Genomic DNA, 22,241 nt, shown 5'->3' on the forward strand with positions numbered 1-22,241 from the left:
CCTTGCCGGAGCGTCGGGGACGCAGTGACGGCGATGGACGGCGACATCCCGGGCAGCGGTGGCGAGCGGTGACGGTCCGGAGCGGCGGGGACAGGTGAGTACAACTTCCTCTAACAGTGGTCTACAACCTGCGGACCTCCAGATGTTGCAAAACTACTACACCCAGCATGCCCGGACAGCCAACGGCTGTCCGGGCATGCTGGGTGTTGTAGTTTTGCAACATCTGGAGGTCCGCAGGTTGTAGAGCATTGTCCTATACTTTACATTGCACGGATCCCTCAACATGCGATGGATTCAACAAACGATGGTCCATTTGGAACGGATTACCACCGTATGTTGAGGGACCACTGTATATAATGCATAGAATGATAATACATATAATACATTGAATGATACATATAATACTTAAGATCATAATAGATGTAATACAATGGTCTCCAAGCAGTGGATCTCCAGCTGTCTGGGCATGCTGGGAGTTGTAGTATTGCAGTATCGAGAGGTCCACAGTTTGGGGACTTCTGATTTAATACAGAAAATAATGATACATATAATATAAAGAAAGATGAATATAATATGGATACAAATAATTAATAAAGTAATGATACAAGTAATACAGTGGTCTCCAAACTGTGGCCCTCCAGATGTTACAAAACTACAACTACCGGCATTCCTAGAAAGCCTGGGAGTTGTAGTTTTGCAACATCTGGAGGTCCACAGTTTGGAGAGCACTGATATAATACATAGAATATATAGAATGATACATATAATAAATATAACCCTGGTAAATAAAAATGCAAAGAATAATGATACATATAATCCCAGTATATATGATTCATAAAATACTGATACATATGATACATATACTCTCCAGATATATATCTAATAAATATAATCCTGATGTATATATAAATATATATATATATCACTTAAAACATTGATACATAGAATCCCACTATATATGATTCATAAAATACTGATACATAGACTAATGATACGTATAATCTCAATATACATATTTAATAAATATAAACCAAGTATAAATATTTTTCTATCTATATATATCTTACATAAAACATTGATACATAGAATACCAATACATATGATACATAAATGAATGATACATATATTTCCTATACATGTGATATGTAGAATAATGATAAATTGTCTGTTTTTTATTTATTTATTTATCATTATCAGAATGTAAAAAAAAAAAATTCTATATCTACTATCAAATTACATAGTTACATACAACAAAATATAAAAAAAAAAAAATATCTAAAAATGATGATTGAATAATTTTGGGGGCGCCCGGTGGCCCCCGGTAGTCTGGGCGCTGTGTGTTTTTGTCTCTGCCGTACAATAGCCGGGTTGCAGCTGTCTCTGTGCAGTCTGTCTGTTTGCACCACTAAATAAGAGATGAGGGGTGATGTGGGAAGGGTGGGTTCGGGCTGTTTGGACAGAGCAGGGTGGTAAGAAATTTGTAGCATTTGGAGGTCTGTGGAGCAGAATTCCTGTAAAAGTTGTGCGGCTTCTATGTTGGAGCCCCCTCCCTCCCCTCCTGTCCCCTCATTGATTTGAGAAGGAGCAGCCTGGGTGGTCTCCGTGCTCCCTCCTCACTTTGGGGAGCTGTTGCTTAGCAGCTAATAATAGGAGTTGTTTAGAGAGTAATTTGCCTCTACCCCGGCCAATGAGAAACTCCACACATTTCCATGGGCCCCCCCTCCTCCTTCCCTTCCTCTCTCTCTTTACAGGCTCAGTAGAGAGTCGCCTTAAGCACAGATGCGGAGAGGCCGGACAGCGGATCACACCGGGCAGAGCTGTGCCATCATCTTCCTCACTTCCAGGGTTATTGTCACATTGCCGTCTCTGGGACTAGATCCTTCCTGCCTATTGTGTCCACTCTTTGATTTGCATTGGATTGGAGCTTGGAAGAATGAAGGAGAAGACCTCCGGACCTAAGGAATTGCCCACCTAGATGGAAGCCCCTGCACCTCACCCAGCAGCCCCCTGGTCTTCCCCGTCCTCTTCCTCCTGACGGATGCTGCTCCTTTGTGCATGGATTATTTTGCGTTCATTTAGTCAGTGATTTGTGACATATCTGTCGGACGACCTTTTGAAACGCAATAGCTGGCAACTTTTGATACCCCTTCTGCTCGCTATAGGATACCAATGGCCTCTGTACCCCCCTCCACGGGGGAAAGAGGCTTTACAGATTTACCCCCGGGCTACAAAACTTCTTACCCGGCTCCGGGATCGGATCTGCTGCGGAGACCCAGTTACTGTCACGCTGCCTTTGCACTTAAACAGATATCTAAGGTAAGTTGTTGGATCAGATCTCATGTCATCCATCATCTGTCAGGGGGGCCCCTGCCCATAAGGGCCATAGCTGAGGACTCTGGTGCCCGTTGTACATGCAGCAGCTCAGGCTGAGGTTTGTTATGATGCTGACCTGCAGAGCTTGCACTCAGTTCTCCGCTGTGACTATTCTGTCTTGTGTCTCCAGACCTGGAGTCATTCATTGCTCGGCTCTTCTACTTTTCCTGGATGTTCACATTTTTTGGAAGGATTTTACGTTTGTTTTCATTTAGGTTGTGGGTGGGACGTGGGGTCCCCGCATTCCAGCACATGTCTTAATGGAAAATTCATTGTTTTAGTGCTTTTATTCTGAGCCGGCTGGGAGCAGGGGGGCCACCAGTTCTTACATCTCTATGCTGGTTATGATAGTCCGGCCATTAAAGGGTTCAGATTCCCTTTTCCGGTGAAATGCCTGGAACATATGGACCCTCAGGGGCTCGCAGAGTCATAATATCCCAAATTCCCCCACATGTCTCCTGCGTTAGCCCTGCAGATGGGAAAAACATTGTTGTTATTGCTGTGAGAGCCACAGAGCTGACAGTCCGGGGCGTGTTGAAGGTATCGCTGGCTGGCAAGGGCAGAGGTGGGGGGCGAGATGGGTGACAGCTGATGGGTGGAAGGTGTTTGTTATGTCTGTGTCTGGAGAACGGGATGTTTCCTGGCAAGTTGTGCCAAGTGTCCTAGGAAGGGTTAAATGGGGGCAGCGTCGGTCACATTGTGGGGTCCTCTAATGTGTTTTTGGACTGTCTCCTCTTCCTCCTGTCATTTGTCAGAAGGTAGGAAATATTGTGGCCATTGCATAAGCAGGACCACCTGTGTGGGCAGAACCTCCCTTTCCCTGCCACAGGATGCCAGCCTGCACTGCTTGCTTCTGTCTGTGGTCGGCTTAGTTTTCCAGCCACAGGGGACTGGCACCGGGACAAGGCCACAAGAAGTGTGTGGGGGGCAGGCGGGGTCCCCATTCACCTCCCTATCATTAGAAGAGTCATCTCTGCCACTTCCTTTCCCCATCATTCCCTTTTCCTGGTTGGTAGTCACCTGTCAGGCAGTGGTAGCGCGGCCCATGCCAGGCCAGGTGGGCCCCTTTAATAAGTCGTCTGGGTTTTCACATCATCAGAAGAGTCTTTTATGACCTTAAAAGCTCATGAGCCACATCTATAAAGAGTTGTCCCATAAAACTCACAACAACCTGCTAGGAATTAGAGGTCATTGCATGACACATGGTCTGTGCGGCTCCCGTACGCCAACATCTGCTCCTAATCTGCTCCGCTGGCACAAAACGCAAAGCCAGGAGGCAGGGTGGCATCGGGTCCAGGCCTGTCTATGATGCTGAGACTTGTAGTTCCCTGTAGGCATTAGTATTGTGGCAGTCTGCATGTCATGTCCATCACATTGTAACCCATCTCTCTTCTCCTTTCTAGGGTAAAGCGGTAGGTCAGAAGGCTCCGCTCTGGCTCCGCGCTCAGTTCCAGTCCCTGCTCTTCTCCTTGGGATGCTCCATCCAGCGGCACTGCGGGAAGGTGCTGTTCATTGGCCTGCTGGTGTTCGGAGCGCTGGCCGTCGGCCTCCGAGTGGCTTCTATTGAGACCGACATTGAACGACTATGGGTGGAAGGTGAGCACCATGACTATTGAGCTGTGTGTATAATTTTTCACGGGTCACATGAGGACTCAAGCATAACCTGTCATGTCTAAAACCATTGTCTACTATCATGTTGGTGAAAATTCTGTTTAGTATTATTTATGTCTTGGAAAGCTGTGTGATGTCTAATATGGCTGCACATTGCTGTTCCTACATTTAAGTTCTATTAGTGTCTGGGAAAGCTGAGTGATGTCCAATATGGCTGCACATTGCTGTTCTACATTTTAGTTACATCTATGTCCGGGAAAGCTGGGTGAAGTCTAATATAGCTGCTCTAATGTTTTAGTTATATCTATTTCTGGGAAAGCTGAGTGACGTCCAATATGGCTGCCCATTGCTGCTCTTATGTTTTATTTAAATCTACATCTGGGAAAGCTGAGTGACGTCCAATGTGGCTGCTTTTATATTTTAGTTATATGTATGTTATACTGTATCTAAGATGAGTGACATCTAATATGGCTACCCATTGCCGTTCCTACATTTTAGTTATATCTATGTCTGGGAAAGCTGGGTGAAGTCTAACATGGCTGCCCATTGCTGCTCCTACGTTTTACTTATATCTATGTCTGGGAAAGCTGGGTGACGTAATATGGCTGCCGTTGTGGCTCCCACATTTGTCTCCAAGCTTTCCTGAACTCCTGAATGGCAGATGGGCCTAGTCATATAGCAGGATCTTTCACGTATTTAGACTAAATGTCTTGTTATTGATTATTCCTGATCAGGTATTGGCGTCTTGTTCTCATGTCGATTCATTGCGTTAAACGCGCCTTCTCTGGCGTTTAGTGATTTGCCGCTGCGTTTCCTGGCGGCGGTTCCTTGTGGTTTCTGCGCCCTGGTCCTCGTAAATCGCAGCACAGGAGCCCCAGTGTTCGGGCAGCACAGAGCGCAGTGTTTAGTATTCACTGCTCTCACGTCAGGGAGAAGCTTCGGTAAACAGGACGCATTCATCGCCGTCTACCGCCTCCCCTGCAGCTGCTGCAGAACCTCTTCAGATGGGGGAGGAGGATGTTGTTTGGACTGCTGATTGTTGTGACATTTTTTAGATTCCGCTGCTGTTTTCTGGTGGGTGCCATGATGGGTGGAGTAGTCCTCGCTCCCCTATGTGTCTCCCATGACTGCGCCTTTGATCTTCCTTATTGAATTGTGGTTTATGATGAGCGGGGTCTCCCGGAGGTTACGCTATACATCCCTCCCACCACCCTGGGGCTGCTTTATTGCTCTGTCCTCAGTTTTTTGGGGGTACAGGGGGGATGGTGGGATACTGTGGGATTTTTTTATTTATTTTTTTACAAGCAGGAAAGCTGCAGAAGGAGGCAACGCACCATAGACAGACAGAGAAAACAAACTGAGCATTAGGGATCTGGCTTCCTATAGGCTCCTTTCTGTAAGCAGGAAGAGCGGGGAGGAGGGGAGCTGCGGGGAATGCCTGGGTGGTCACCATAGGTAGTGGGTGGTCTGGGACCTAATAGGGGGACCACAAAAGGCTTGTTGCTGGAGCTGAGTAGATGGTGAGCAGCTGTGTCTTGTAAGGAGAGGGGGGGAGGGGAGGCCTGTTAAACATATACCGCTCTCTATACGTTAAAAATAACCCACATGATGGACGCTTTATAGGTCTGCGGACACAAGTATCTGTGCATCTGTCCCTGCATATACAGGATTACATGAGATGTGGGCGGCGGGTGATCTCGTATAGATATATATAGAGTTTATATCAGTGCTTTTAAACCCCATCTCACCAATGCATCCTATTCCCCAACTTGTGGCTCTCAAGCTGTTACAAAACTACAACTCCCAGCATGCCCTGATAGCCTTTGGTGCATCCTAACCTTCAGCTTTGGCAAAACTACAACTCCCAGAATGCCCTGATAGCCTTTGGTGCATCCTAACCTTCAGCTGTGGCAAAACTACAACTCCCAGCATGCCCTGATAGCCTTTGGTGCATCCTAACCTTCAGCTGTGGCAAAACTACAAATCCCAGCATGCCCTGATCACCTTTGGTGCATCCCTCTAATGCATCCTATTTCTCAACTTTTGACTCTACAGCAGTGTTTCCAAACCATGGTGCTTTCAGCTGTTGCAAAACTACAACTCCCAGCATGCCCGGACAGCCTTTGGTGTATCCTAACCTTCAGCTTTGGCAAAACTACAACTCCCAGCATGCCCGGATAGCCTTTGGTGCATCCTAACCTTCAGCTGTGGCAAAACTACAACTCCCAGCATGCCCTGATAGCCTTTGGTGCATCCTAACCTTCAGCTGTGGCAAAACTACAACTCCCAGCATGCCCTGATCACCTTTGGTGCATCCCACTAATGCATCCTATTTCTCAACTTGTGGCTCTACAGCAGTGTTTCCAAACCATGGTGCTTTCAGCTGTTGCAAAACTACAACTCCCAGCATGCCCGGACAGCCTCTGGCTGTCCGGGCATGCTGGGAGTGGTAGTTTTGCAACAGCTGCAGGCACCATGGTTAGAAGTTGTAGTATTGCAACAGCTGGAGGCACCCTGGTTGGGAAACACTGCTCTACAGTTTTGCAAAAGTACAACTCCCAACATGCCCTGCAACTGCAGGCTCTCTGGGCATGCTGGGAGTTGTAGTTTTTCAACAGCTGCAGGCACCATGGTTGGAAGTTGTAGTATCGCAACAGCTGGAGGCACCCTGGTTGGGAAACACTGCTCTACAGTTTTGCATAAGTACAACTCCCAACATGCCCTGCAACTGCAGGCTCTCTGGGCATGCTGGGAGTTGTAGTTTTGCAACAGCTGAAGACCTCCAGTATGCATAACGTGTGTAAGCTTTTCAGCCTCTGTCCTTTTCTTATACTTAACATTATGTAGATTCCACGGTTTTATGGCGATATCGGCGTGCAGGGTCACGTGTCGCTGTCACAGCTGCTTTAGGGTATTATCTATATTCAGAGATAATGGTGGTGACTGATATTATCGGGGCCTCCAATGGCGTGAAGACACGGGCGCCATGTAAGTACGGATTAATGATTCATAGATTTTGTGCTTTTATCAGCCCTGTCGTGTCCCCTTATCGCTGTATTATAGGGGGGGTTGCGCTAGCGCAGGCATTTGGGGAGGGAGATCTGGGATACATAAGCTTCAATTTCCAGCAAATTAGTTGCTGAAATAAAAAACAGATTGTAGATTAGGCTGCGACAAAGTGTAAACATCTGTCCGAGGTGACAGCTCCGAGATGTGTGAGGCGACAGTAACCTGTCACATCCGCCGGCGAGCGAACACGTGAACCTCCGCGTCCTGTCACACGTTAAACTCCACAAAGGGACTAGAATTGTTTTGTGTCGCTTTACTAGGATTAATAAAGTTGTGTTCAGTTCTACTAAACATTTTGTATAAAAAATATATATATATGGTTGTTGCCTATAGCAACCAATTAAAGCACTGGCTTTTCATTTTGCTTTACATGCAGTTGCCTATAGCAACCAATGAAAGCATTTGCTCGTAATAGTTAAAAAGCAGCGATGTAATTGGCTGATAGAGAACACGAAGCGGCCATTTTATTGGTTGCTGTGGTGATTTCGGCGTCTTATGGCTCTGTTACTTGGAGGAGAAAAAAATCCCACGAACGCATCCTAATTTCAAGCCGTGGCAAAACTACAACTCCCAGCGTGCCCTTATAGCCTTTGATGCGTCCTACAGCAGTGTTTCCCAACCAGGGTGCCTCCAGCTGTTGCAAAACTACAACTCTCCGCATGTCTGGACAGCCAAAGGCCACAGCTGCCCCAGCTGAAGATTAGGATGAAAACACTGTTCTACAGTTGTGCCAAACTACAACTCCCAGAATGCCCTGTGGCTGCAGGCTCTCTGGGCATGCTGGGAGTTGTAGTTTTGCAACAGCTGGAGGCACCCTGGTTGTTCATTCACCTCTCTGCAGTCATATTATATTTTTTTAGGTTTTATTTAGACTCCGGTGTCTGCCAAGCATCAGGGGGATCCGCCCCGGTATTGTGTAGGCCGAAGCCTGGCTGGCAGTGACCTGTAATTATAGAACATGGCGGCTCATGAGATGTTATAGTCTGTAGGCAATACGGAAATAAATCAGATGCAGACAAACTGCGCGCACATTGTAGCTGTTTCTGGCCCTTACGGCTGTTCATCATGGCCGCACGAGTCCGATTAAAGCAGAAAAGCGACGTTATGGTGGTGAGGGGGGATTCTGCGTCCATTGGTTGGGTATGGCGTCTGTAGGCCCTGGTCCTCCTTCCCCGCTGTCCTTCCTTCTGTTACAATCTATAGGACAATAGACCCAGCCTGACGGCTCCGGGACCTTCTGGGGCTTTGCTGCGGGCGCTGCGTCTGCTCTGGGTATTTACGGGTTGCGGCGTTGGCTCCGTCCTAAGTGCTGCGGCAGCGTTTATATTGGGTGTGGGAAAAAGAGAAAATCTGCGTTTCAGCCTGTGGTTACCATGTGGGTCCGACATTCTTTGTTGCCAACACGCCCTGAAGTCCTGGAAGTTCTGGAAACTTTTTTCAGTTTTTCTTTTTTATTTTTCCTCCTAAAATATCTAGAATAAATTGCGCTTTTTTGCGACGCAGTTATGTGTTTCAGCTGCTAAAACTGCGCTGTCTATAAAACCATGTTGTAAACTGCAGTGAAAAGTTGCAACAAAAAATGTTTTGTTTGTTCCTTTTTGTTTTTTTAGGGTAGGTTCACATGTAGTGTATGCGCTGCAGATTTGTAACGGTTTCTTTGTATTGATTTAACACTATCAAATCCGCAGCAGACGCGGTACATGGGAATTAAAGGGGTATTCCAGGCCAAAACTTTTTTTATATATATATATATATATCAACTGGCTCCGGAAAGTTAAACAGATGTGTAAATTACTTCTATTAAAAAATCTTAATCCTTCCAATAGTTATTAGCTTCTGAAGTTGAGTTGCTGTTTTCTGTCTAACTGCTCTCTGATGACTCACGTCCCGGGAGCTGTGCAGTTCCTATGGGGATTTTCTCCCATCATGCACAGCTCCCGGGACGTGACATCATCATTGAGCAGTTAGACAGAAAACTTTAGAAGCTAATAACTATTGGAAGGATTAAGATTTTTTAATAGAAGTAATTTACAAATCTGTTTAACTTTCCGGAGCCAGTTGATATATATATAAAAAAGGTTTTGCCTGGAATACCCCTTTAACCTTTAAATCACACGCACCATGCGAACCGCTCCCTAGCAAGTGTCTATATTGGTCGGTGACATGCTGGTAACCCTCCATTGGCTGCGCTGAAATATTGTTTTCAATGCTGCAATGTTTATGACTGATTTGTCGCAGTGGGTGTGGCTTTAGCATCCTTAAAAGCTTTCAAGAACAATTCTCCAGTAACCTAGCAACGTGGACTATTCATGCAGGTATTACTTTTAAGGGGTTATCCAGGAAAAAACTTTTTTTTTTATATATATATATCAACTGGCTCCAGAAAGTTAAACAGATTTGTAAATTACTTCTATTTAAAAATCTTAATTCTTTCAGTACTTATGAGCTTCTGAAGTTAAGGTTGTTCTTTTCTGTCTAAGTGCTCTCTGATGACACCTGTCTCAGGAACCGCCCAGTTTAGAAGAGGTTTGCTATGGGGATTTGCTTCTAAACTGGGCGGTTCCCGAGACAGGTGTCATCAGAGAGCACTTAGACAGAAAAAAACAACCTTAACTTCAGAAGCTCATAAGTACTGAAAGGATTAAGATTTTTTAATAGAAGTAATTTACAAATCTGTTTAACTTTCTGGAGCCAGTTGATATGTAAAAAAAAGTTTTTTCCTGGATAACCCCTTTAATATTACTTTTATTATTTTGTATTACAGACACAGTGCCACTCTTGTCCATGGTTGTGTCCAGTATTGCAGTTAATCCCTGTTCACTTGAATACTGCATCACCAGATGCGGCCTATGGACAAGAGTGTTTCCAAACCACGGTGCCTTCAGCTGTTGCAAAACTTCAACTCCCAGCATGCCTGGACAGCCAGCGGCTGTCCGGGCATGCTGGGAGTGGTAGTTTTGCAACAGCTGAAGGCAATGTGGTTTGGAAACACTGCTGTAGAGCCACAAGTTGAGAAATAGGATGCATTAGTGGGATGCACCAAAGGCGATCAGGGCATGCTGGGAGTTGTAGTTTTGTCACTGCTGAAGATTGGGATGCACCAAAGGCTGTCTGGGAATGCTGGGAGTTGTAGTTTTTCTGAGATTCCGCTGCCATGTTTTCCTTTGCTTGGCTCAGCGCCGTTCTTGTTTATGGCCATGTCTGGTATTGCATCTACCTCGTTCACTTGAATATGGCAATACCAGACGCTGCCTATGGACAAGATTGGCGCTGTTTTTTGGATTCAGCTGCCATGTTTTCTTTCTCTTGGCGCAGCGCCGTTCTTGTTTATGGCCATGTCTGGTATTGCATCTCTGCCTCGTTCACTTGAATATGGCAATACCAGACACGGCCTATGGACAAGATTGGCGCTGTTTTTGGGATTCAGCTGCCATGTTTTCTTTCTCTTGGCGCAGCGCCGTTCTTGTTTATGGCCATGTCTGGTATTGCATCTACCTCGTTCACTTGAATATGGCAATACCAGACACGGCCTATGGACAAGATTGGCGCTGTTTTTGTTATAAAGACCCTAAACCTTCAAGGTGATGGAAGCGGCGCTCTCGGCCTACGACACTTTACTCCGGAGTTTGGGGAACCCATCCAGCGCCGTCTCCTTCTCATTAAACCAGAGAGAAGGTTTATTGTAAACAGGATTATGGAGATGGCCGGACGGCCATTGGTTGGCGGCCCCATAATGAGGCGGCTGAGTTTTGGGCTCATTGTGTCGTCTGGAGCAGGTAGAATGCCCTCGGTGAGACACATCCTCTTAAGCAACGTGAGGCCTTTCACACACTCCTTAATCCACATAATCCACCCAAAAAACACTTAAACGTTGCTTGTCCCTGCAACACTTATGCAGATATCCTTGTGGGGGTGCTGCCGGCGGTGGCGTCAGGGGGATAAAGGGAGCCCCCGGGGGGAGGGGAGAGTCTGTGTCAGTCGTTTTATAGTAGTGACATTGTAACAAAATTCAAACAAAGCGTTTCCATAATATCCTCAGCGTTAGTAACAATGTAACACGAGGTCACATGGCCGATCCTCTGCTTTCCTATTAACTATAGAAACTGGGGCTCTGTATGCAAAACTACAACTCCCAGCATGCCATGACAGCCCCCTGTTTACCAACCTGTGGCTATCAAGCAGTTGCAGAACTACATTTCCCTGCATGGCTTGTGGCCCTCTATCTCTGTGTTTTCTCAAACGGTGTGTCTACAGCTGTTGCAAAACTACAACTCCCAGCATGCCCGGAGGCTGGAGGCACACTGGTTGTGAAACACTGGTTGGTAAATGCTGTCATGGCATGATGGGAGTTAAAGTTTTGCAACAGCTGGAGGCAAACCAGTGGGGAAATACTGGCCATTGCCTGTCTGGGCATGCTGGGAGTTGTAGTTTTACAACAGATGGAGGCACACTGTTTAGAAAACACTGCTCTAAGCTGTTGCAAAAACTACAACTCCCAGCATGTTCGGACATTCTTAGGCTAGTGTTTTCCAACCAGGGTGCCTCCAGCTGTTGCAAAACTACAACTCCCAGCATGCCCGGACAGCCAACGGCTGTCCGGGCATGCTGGGAGTTGTAGTTTTATAACAGCTAGAGGCACACCAGTTTGGAATTACTGGCCAATGGCTGTCCGGGCATGCTGGGAGTTGTAGTTTTAGAACAGCTAGAGGCACACCAGTTTGGAATTACTGGCCAATGGCTGTCTGGGCATGCTGGGAGTTGTAGTTTTAGAACAGCTAGAGGCACACCAGTTTGGAATTACTGGCCAATGGCTGTCCGGACATGGTGGAGTTGTTGGTTTGCAACAGCTGGAGGCACCCTGTTTAGAAAACACTGCTCTAACTGTTGCAAAAACGACATTTCCCAGCATGCTCGGACAGTCTTAGGTCATGCTGGGAGATGTTGTTCCCTACAACCAGTGGGGTTACAGAGGAGACAGGATACGTGGTAGCAGTAAAGAATTTGGCGACGTTTTGCCCTCTGAAGGGTTCGCGTGTAATCGGGTCAGAATCGCAGCCGCTCACTCATTTCCAGTTGTGCTCGCTCGCCGCCCTGGGACGCTGCCATTATTTTTTTATTTTACTTGCGCGGCCGGTGCCAAGGTGGTGTGTGCGCTGGCAGCGTCTCTGAGCGCCGTGGAAAGACTCTGTGTGTGTGGTTGTTCAGCCGCTTGTTATCACATCTGTAGCTGAAAGGAAAGTTAACCATAGGGTGGGAATATTTCCTGTTTAAACATGACTGGGTGCAGGAGACGACGGAAAAAAAAATGCCGCCTTAACCCCTTCCTGGCCTCCAGACATTACGCCCAGGAATGCTGCTGTTGGTTTTTGCAAATGGCCCACCTCTGACAGATTTAACGCAGCCGCCAGATCCAGACTAAGCAAAAAAATATCGGGAATAGTTGGTCATCCCCCCCTCACCCGGGGGCCCCCGCAGACACCAAGGAGTTAATGACGCTGCAAATTCAAAGCCTCCAAGAAATGCCAAAATGTGCGCCTGTGAGACGCTCACCTGCCCATTTTTAAGACTCTCCGCATGAGCTGAGGCGCGTCCAGGACCGCCGCTAACATAATATCCTGCGTGCGCATGTGCACCTCTCGATTCCTGTGTCAGGAAATTTTGACCATTCCAGAGTGGCAGTCAACCAGGGTGAAGCCGAAACGGGCCGTCCCGGGGGCAAGGACTTGTAAAGATCCCATTAATGGCTGTGCTGTAAAAAATCCAGACCTGAAATATTTAGTGGCCATAGGAGCCCTGGTGTCGGTCCTCGGAATACAAGAGGATGCTGGGTAATGGGCCAATAACTGTCTGTATAGCTGAGACTGTGTGTGGCTCTTTTTATTATTGAGGCCCTGCTTAGATGTTACCCCCATCTGTTTTCCAATGGACATTATGCAGAATGTAGGATACTGTAGGGCACTGTTTCCAAAAGGGCAGGGTGCCTGGCAGCGGACATCTTTGCATTCTAAGCACATGCACACTCATGCATATAAATAGGGGGATTTATTAGAGCTGATGGCTATATGAGCGTGCATTTATATCGGGGCTTGGGGGAGATGGCTGTTGGCTATTTTAGTGTGTATATATATGGGGGATTGGGGAGATAGTTTTTGGTTATATGAGCGTGCATGTATATGGGGGATTGGGGAGATAGCTTTTGGCTATATGAGCATGCATGTATATGGGGGATTGGGGGAGATGGCTGATGGCTATATGAGTTTTCATGTATATGGGGGAGTGGGGGAAATAGCTGTTGGCTATATGAGCGTGCATATATATCGGGGATTGGGGGAGATAGCTGTTGGCTATATGAGCGTGCATATATATGGAGGATTGGGGGAGATCGCTGTTGGCTATATGAGTGTGCATGTATATGGGGGATTGGGGAGATGGCTGTTGGCTATATGAGCGTGCATGTATATGGGGGATTGGGGGAGATGGCTGTTGGCTATATGAGCGTGCATGTATTTGGGGGAGATAGCTGTTGGTTATGTGAGTATGCATATCTATGGAAGATTGGGGAGATCGCTGTTGGCTATATGAGCGTGCATGTATATGGAGGATTGGGGGAGATGGCTGTTGGCTATATGAGCGTGCATGTATATAGGGGATTGGGGGAGGTAGCTGTTGGCTATATGAGCGTGCATGTATATGGGGGATTGGGGGAGATAGCTGTTGGTTATGTGAGTATGCATATCTATGGAAGATTGGGGAGATCGCTGTTGGCTATATGAGCGTGCATGTATATAGGGGATTGGGGGAGATAGCTGTTGGTTATCTGAGTATGCATATCTATGGAAGATTGGGGAGATCGCTGTTGGCTATATGAGCGTGCATGTATATGGGGGATTGGGGGAGATAGTTGGTTATATGAGAGTACATGTATATGAGGAATTGGGGGAGATGGCTGTTGGCTATATGAGCGTGCATGTATATGGGGAATTGGGGGAGATAGTTGGTTATATGAGTGTGCATGTATATGGAGGATTGGGGAGATAGCTGTTGGTTATATGAGCATGCATGTCTATGGAGGATTGGGGGAGATAGCTGTTGGCTATATGAGCGTGCATATATATGGGGGATTGGGGGAGATGGTTGTTGGCTATATGAGCGTGCATGTATATGGGGGATTGGGGGAGATGGCTGTTGGCTATATGAGCGTGCATGTATATGAGGGATTGGGGTGATGGCTGTTGGCTATATGAGCGTGCATGTATATGGGAGATTGAGGGAGATAGCTGTTGGCTATATGAGCGTGCATGTATATGGGGGATTGGGGGAGATGGCTGTTGGCTATATGAGCGTGCATGTATATGGGGGATTGGGGTGATGGCTGTTGGCTATATGAGTGTGCATGTATATGGAGGATTGGGGAGATAGCTGTTGGTTATATGAGCATGCATGTCTATGGAGGATTGGGGGAGATAGCTGTTGGCTATATGAGCGTGCATATATATGGGGGATTGGGGGAGATGGTTGTTGGCTATATGAGCGTGCATGTATATGGGGGATTGGGGGAGATGGCTGTTGGCTATATGAGCGTGCATGTATATGAGGGATTGGGGTGATGGCTGTTGGCTATATGAGCGTGCATGTATATGGGAGATTGGGGGAGATAGCTGTTGGCTATATGAGCGTGCATGTATATGGGGGATTGGGGGAGATGGCTGTTGGCTATATGAGCGTGCATGTATATGGGGGATTGGGGTGATGGCTGTTGGCTATATGAGCGTGCATGTATATGGGGGATTGGGGAGATGGCTGTTAGCTATATGAGCGTGCATGTATTTGGGGGAGATGGCTGTTGGCTATATGAGCGTGCATGTATATGGGGGATTGGGGTGATGGCTGTTGGCTATATGAGCGTGCATGTATATGGGGGGATTGGGGGAGATGGCTGTTGGCTATATGAACGTGCATGTATATGAGGGATTGGGGGAGATCGCTGTTGGCTATATGAGCGTGCATGTATATGGGGGATTGGGGGAGATGGCTGTTGGCTATATGAGCGTGCATGTATATGGGGGATTGGGGTGATGGCTGTTGGCTATATGAGCGTGCATGTATATGGGGGATTGGGGTGATGGCTGTTGGCTATATGAGCGTGCATGTATATGAGGGATTGGGGGAGATCGCTGTTGGCTATATGGGCGTGCATGTATATGGGAGATTGGGGTGATGGCTGTTGGCTATATGAGCGTGCATGTATATGGGGGATTGGGGTGATGGCTGTTGGCTGAACAAGTGTTTGTCCTAAGAGTTAAAGAGCAGCAGATCTTTTAGGCCACCCTGGTGCTCAGGTCCCCATGATCCTTCAGTTTTTGAGGGTCCCTCAGATTTAAGGACACTTGTCCCTGCAGGATGATGGAGCGACCAGCAGGGGCCCCTTTTGATCTTCGCTCTGGGCCCCAGTACAAACCTGGAGATGTTCGGGGACTTTTATTCCTAGAGATTTTTTCCCTTCTTCCTCCTGGGTCCCGACCTTTCCTTTTCCCTAAGATTTTACACCATTTAGGCTCCTTCCATCTTTCCTGCCGCCGCCGTCCATTGGGGCAGAGTTTTCCTTGCGTGGGAGTTTGTGTGTCTGCGGGAGCGATGTGTCTGCATCACATGGTGAACAGATGAGAGATGAACCTCCACCATGGGTGGTCCAGATGGATGAAGGAAGACAGGACAGGAGGCAACATAAAACATGGGCCCCCTGTAATTACAACGCTTCCTTCTAATAAACTGTATTTATGGACGACGTCCGCCCTGCCTGCCCGCTGCTGCTGCTGCAGGATAGTTAGCGCCACCACAGGTCAGTCAGGATTAGTCGGGTAAGTACTGGTTAGGGGGGTGCTCATAGGGGACATTTGCATGCACTTTCTTTTTTCGACCTCTAACACTGGGACAATGTTACCTCTCCCCCCCAATACGCACATCTCCTGTCTTGGCAGCGCCCTCCCCGCTCGAGGTTGGTCTCCTCGGTCCTTTGCCGTCTCTTTTCATGTCTGTTCCCCGGGTTAATTAGGGAGTTGGAATTCCTCGGCCGCGCTCAATGGGCTTTGATGCCCAGATGGACCAGCGCTCCTTCAAATTAACACTAATGACAAGAAACTTTCTTTCTTGCTCACAAAGTTCGCAAGCGGCGCGGTGAATACCCCGGCCGTACAGTTCCCACAGACTGCGAGCTGGTTACGACATGGACGCGTTAACCCATTCCACCCCGGCAGATTTGCTTGTTGTTTGATGTATTTTTCTGAATGTGTCCTCGGTGCAGCCTGATAAAAGTCACACCAGGGTATTAACGCATGGAATTTCCTGTCTCGTATAATGTACTGTGCATTATGTCATACACTATCGCCAGGAATGCAGACCCTAATGCAAAAATATTAACACTCCTCTCTGCTCCTCTAGCGGGAAGCCGAGTGAGCCAAGAACTCAGCTACACGAAAGAGAAGATGGGCGAGGAGTCTGTCTACACCTCCCAAATGCTCATCCAGACCCCAAAGACAGAAGGCGAAAATATCCTGACCCAAGAGGCTCTAATGCTGCACCTCAATGCTGCGCTGGCTGCTAGCAAAGTGCAGGTCTCAATGTATGGAAAGTAAGTGCAACACCGTTATGGGGGCTAAGATGGTATCTGGGACTGTGCAACACTGTTATGGGGGCTAAGATGGTATCTGGGACTGTGCAACACTGTTATGGGGGCTAAGATGGTATCTGGGACTGTGCAACACTGTTATGGGGGCTAAGATGGTAGCTGGGACTGTGCACCACTGTTATGGGGGCTAAGATGGTATCTGGGACTGTGCAACACTGTTATGGGGGCTAAGATGGAAGCTGGGACTGTGCAACACTGTTATGGGGGCTAAGATGGTATCTGGGACTGTGCAACACTGTTATGGGAGCTAAGATGGTAGCTGGGACTGTGCAACACTGTTATGGGAGCTAAGATGGTAGCTGGGACTGTGCAACACTGTTATGGGGGCTAAGATGGTAGCTGGGACTGTGCATCACTGTTATGGGGGCTAAGATGGAAGCTGGGACTGTGCAACACTGTTATGGGGGCTGAGATGGAAGCTGGGACTGTGCAACACTGTTATGGGGGCTAAGATGGAAGCTGGGACTGTGCAACACTGTTATGGGGGCTGAGATGGAAGCTGGGACTGTGCAAGACAATTAAGGGGCTAAGATGGTAGCTGGGACTGTGATAGTGTTTTAGGACTGAGGTGCTGTTATCCTGCAGAACCTCTTTAAATGCAGAGCAGTCAATCACTTTTCACTTACATTTTTCTTCTCTTTGCAGGTCGTGGGATCTGAACAAGATTTGCTACAAGTCCGGCGTCCCAATAATCGAGAACGGGATGATTGAGCGGGTGAGTACAACATGCAGAGAAATGCCAGGACTGTGACCTCAGCGGCCATTCCATGTATCGAGGGGTTATCACAAGGTTGTACCTTATCACACATTACAGGGGGGATAAGTATCTGGAGAATAGGGGTAACCGTGCCCCATTCACACACTGCCGCTCTGTTCACTTGCTATGGGACTGCCATACTTGTAATGGTACAAAAAGCAGTAAGTAGGCTCAGCCCCAAAGACATTTATAGGGGTGCTACCGTGTGTACTGAACTTCACATGCAACAACAAGAAGAAAAAAAAAAAGAGTACACCATGTAGCGCACACCCGATGATTCAAAAAGTAACAATCTTTATTTATAAGTTACAAAACAAGAAAATCTAATCAGACAGACAAACATTTAAAGGGGTACTCCGGTGAAAAACTTTTTTTTTAAATCAACTGGTGGCAGAAAGCTAAACAGATTTGTAAATTACTTCTATTAAAAAATCTTAATCCTTCCTGTACTTATTAGCTGCTAAATACTACAGTGGAAATTCTTTTCCGTTTGAAACACAGAGCTCTCTGCTGACATCACGAGCACAGTGCTCTCTGCTGACATCTCTGTCCATTTTAGGAACTGCCAGAGTAAAAGGAAATCCCCATAGCAAACATCTGCTGTTCTGGACAGTTCCTAAAATGGACAGAGATGTCAGCAGAGAGCACTGTGCTCATGATGTCAGCAGAGAGCTCTGCGTTTCAAAATGAAAAGAACTTCCGCTGTAGTATTCAGCAGCTAATAAGTACAGGAAGGATTACGATTTTTTAATAGAAGTAATTTACAAATCTGTTTAACTTTCTGGCACCAGTTGATTTAAAAAAAAAAAAAAGCTTTTCACCGGAGTACCCCTTTAAAAACATTTAGAAAGGCCCAAATGCCATTCCACAACAGGGGAGAGCCCCTAGGGGCTCTCCCCTGTTGTGGAATGGCATTTGGGCCTTTTTAACCCCTTAAGGACCAATGCAAATAAACCTGTACGCCCCTGAAAGACCAGGCCTGTTTTTTCAAATCGGGGATGTCTGTCTTTATTAGAGAATAACTCTAGTAACGTTTTGCCAATCACGATAATTCTGACATTGGTTTTTTGTCACAAGTTGTCCTTCATGTACATAGTAAAAGTAACCGATATCATTTGTAGTTTTTTTTTTACAATGCAAAAAATTACGATTTTTTGCTATTTTAACACTAATTGGTTGCATATATTTATACTTACTAACCAAATAGTTCATGAAACTTATACTTTCAGATGTCTACTTTATTTTGACGTCATTTTTTAGTTTTTAATTAACATTTTAAATTAGTTAGAACCCTAACAATTTAACTTGAAATTTTGAAAATTTGAAAAGTAAATTTTTTTTATGTGCTATGCAAGGTTTGCAGAAATTAAAAGGTAGTAGAACATAGGAACACCCCCCCCCAAATGACCCCATTTTAAAAACTAGACCCCTCAAGGTATTCGCTAGGGGGTACAGTGAGTATTTTAACACCATAGTTTTTTGGCAGGAATTATTACAAAGTTAGTGTTAAAAATTCGAAAATTGCAATTTTTCACAAATGCATCATTTCGGGGGCATATTTTTTGTACATCACTTCTGATATTGAAAGAAATGCACCCTATATTTTATTTAGCTGCTTGTCCCATGTTCGGAAATACCCCCGCTTTGGCCATATATGGTTCCTTGGCCGCGTGGTAGGACTCAGAAGGAGAGGAGCGCCATTTGGCTTTCAGGGCAGAACAGTACCCCCACCCCCACAAGTGACCCCATTTATATACTGCACCCCTACAAGTTATTGGCTGGTCGGCTGGCAGTATAACGCGTCTGTCTGTGACAGTTAAGGCTCCTGATGGATATATCCGCCATGTTGTGGGAATAAGCACCCGCTCATGGCGAATATATCCATTACTGCTGCGGCTGGGTAGCTCAGTGTGTCCGCTCATGACTGCTGGCGGAAAATCCGCCGCTATGAGTGGACGCACAAAGCTACCCAGCCGCAGCAGCGAGCTCATTACCGTGACTGCTGCATAATGTGTAGGATCACGTGGCGGACATCCGCAGCATATTACATGCTGCGGATGTCCGCCAATGCGATCCTACACATTATGCTTTTTTTTTTATTAGATTCATTTAATAAATGTATTTTTAATATATATATTTTTTTTACACTTTTATTACATTTTTATTTATTTTTACACTTTTATTTTATTTATTTATTTATTTTTACACTTTTTAATGCTTTGGAATACTTAGTATTCCAAAGCATTGCAGTTATATGCTGCCTGCCAGTTTTCACTAGCAGGCAGCATATTTCACTAGCAGGCAATACCCAGGGCAGACCTGGGGGTCTTTGTAGGACCCCCGGCAGCCCAGGTATGCAGCAGCACCCCGCGATCGCGATGCGGGGTGCTGCAGGAGAGACAGAGGGAGCCCCCTCCCTCTGTCAGAACTCCTTACAGCACGCGGTCACTTCTGACCGCGGCTGTAGGGGTTAAACTGCCGGGAGTGAAGTGAACTTCACTCCCGGCAGTGCGACCACACACAGCACCCCGCGATCGCGCTGCGGGGTGCTGCAAGAAAGACAGAGGGAGCCCCCTCCCTCTGTCAGAACTCCTTACAGCGCGCAGTCACTTCTGACCGCGGCTGTAAGGGTTAAACTGTCGGGAGTGAAGTGAACTTCACTCCCGGCAGTGCGGCAGGTCCCGGCCAGCCGCGGCCACACACAGCACCCCGCGATCGCGATGCGGGGTGCTGCAGAGGAGACAGAGGGAGCTCCCTCCCTCTGTCATAACACTTACAGCCCGCGGTCACTTCCGACCGCGGCTGTAAGGGTTAAAACTTCCGGGACCGAAGTTTACTTCGGTCCTGGCAGTGCAGCAGGGTCCCGGCTGTGTGATACAGCCGAGTCCCTGCCGCGATCTCGTGGGTGCACTGGGCAGCACCCACGAGAATAATGGACGAGTATAGACGTCCAGGTGCGGGAACGCCCGCCAACCTGGAGGTCTATACTCGTCCATGGTCGTTATCGGGTTAAATGTGTGTGTGTCTGATAAAATTTTCTTGTTTGCAACTTATAAATAAAGATTGTTACTTTTTGAATCATCGGGCGTGCGCTATTTGGTGTACTCTTTTTTTTTTTTTCTTTTCTTGTTGTTCTACTTGTAATGGTTGGACCCCAGCAGGCTTGGGTAGTGATAAGTTATAATCATGGGATAACCCCTTTTATATTATATTAAGGGCCACCAATGTTTACAGCTTGTGGAATCCTTCTTGTCTTGCAGATGATTGAGAAGCTTTTCCCCTGCGTCATCATCACTCCCTTGGACTGTTTTTGGGAAGGGTCGCAGCTGCAGGGAGGCTCCGCCTATTTACCGTAAGTAATTCCTTGTAATGGTGGGTGGTGAGCGGCAATCACCCGCCTGGTGTCCCCCCTCTAGGTGCCATTAGTTCTGTTTAGGGAAGGTTTTTAGGATACTTTTGGGGTTTTAAACGCTGTGAGACGTTAGGGCTTCTCGGGCGAGTTCCTGTTTTGCGTTCGGTTCACCAGCGATTTAATAAATTGATGGTGGTCTTCTGAGCCGCCTCCTAAACAAACATGACAGATGGATAATGGGGCATGTCAGCTTTCCTGTCACTATCATGGAGGCGCAAGAGAGTGTCATCCCTCCAGAATTCGGCCTGAGATTTACACATTGTGGCAGCCTTGACTGAGCCGGTGTCACCCCCGCAGGACTTCACGTCGCCCGGCCCGCCCGCCCTCAATCTTACTCTGGCAATTATGTGTCTATTAAGGCCGAGAGAGCGGAGAGAGCGGCAAAGGCTTCTGGTGGAGGGGGGGGGGGGACAGAAGATGGAAGCCGGGACAATAGTGACCATTCTTTGTGTTTACAAGTGTGTTTATCTATATGGGGCCCAAGCTGAGCGCCTGCTTTGTCAGCAAATGGTAACAGAAAGTATTCTCATGCTAATGACGCTGTAAATGGCTTCAGTCGCTAAACAAATTGAAATGCTGCCATTATCCAGGCCGCTGGTGGAATAAAGGACTGTAAAAAGAGAGAGACAGAGAGAGAGAAGAGACAGAAGGAGAGAGGAAGACAGAAGAGACAGAAGGAGAGAGAGGAAGACAGAAGAGACAGGAGAGAGAGGAAGACAGAAGGAGAGAGAGAGGAAGACAGAAGGAGAGAGAGAGGATGACAGAAGAGACAGGAGAGAGAGGAAGACAGAAGGAGAGAGAGAGGAAGACAGAAGAGACAGAAGGAGAGAGAGGAAGACAGGAGAGAGAGGAAGACAGAAGAGACAGGAGAGAGAGGAAGACAGAAGGAGAGAGAGAGAGGATGACAGAAGAGACAGAAGGAGAGAGAGGAAGACAGAAGGAGAGAGGAAGACAGAAGGAGAGAGAGAGGAAGACAGAAGGAGAGAGAGAGGAAGACAGAAGAGACAGGAGAGAGAGGAAGACAGAAGGAGAGAGAGAGGATGACAGAAGAGACAGAAGGAGAGAGAGGAAGACAGAAGGAGAGAGAGAGGAAGACAGAAGGAGAGAGAGAGGAAGACAGAAGGAGAGAGAGAGGAAGACAGAAGAGACATGAGAGAGAGGAAGACAGAAGGAGAGAGAGAGGATGACAGAAGAGACAGAAGGAGAGAGAGGAAGACAGAAGGAGAGAGAGAGGAAGACAGAAGGAGAGAGAGAGGAAGACAGAAGGAGAGAGAGAGGAAGACAGAAGAGACAGGAGAGAGAGGAAGACAGAAGGAGAGAGAGAGGATGACAGA

General features: G+C 47.0%; 1 protein-coding gene across 2 annotated transcripts in view; it reads left to right on the top strand.

Moving 5' to 3' along the window:
• Positions 1 to 22,241, top strand: part of PTCH2 (patched 2) — a 73,557-nt gene that overhangs the window by 26,977 nt on the left and 24,339 nt on the right. The window contains exons 1-5 of one of the 2 annotated variants that reach the window (XM_056533115.1): positions 1,612 to 2,316; positions 3,777 to 3,969; positions 16,492 to 16,681; positions 17,384 to 17,453; positions 20,756 to 20,847. In XM_056533115.1, the coding sequence (XP_056389090.1) occupies positions 2,170 to 2,316; positions 3,777 to 3,969; positions 16,492 to 16,681; positions 17,384 to 17,453; positions 20,756 to 20,847 (692 nt within the window). In that variant the 5' untranslated portion in view covers positions 1,612 to 2,169. Of the gene's footprint in view, positions 1 to 1,611; positions 2,317 to 3,776; positions 3,970 to 16,491; positions 16,682 to 17,383; positions 17,454 to 20,755; positions 20,848 to 22,241 lie in introns of those variants that run through there. The other variant, XM_056533116.1, reaches the window with a different exon arrangement.

The sequence above is a fragment of the Hyla sarda genome, chromosome 7 (genome assembly GCF_029499605.1).
Source record: "Hyla sarda isolate aHylSar1 chromosome 7, aHylSar1.hap1, whole genome shotgun sequence".
NCBI lineage: Eukaryota > Metazoa > Chordata > Amphibia > Anura > Hylidae > Hyla > Hyla sarda.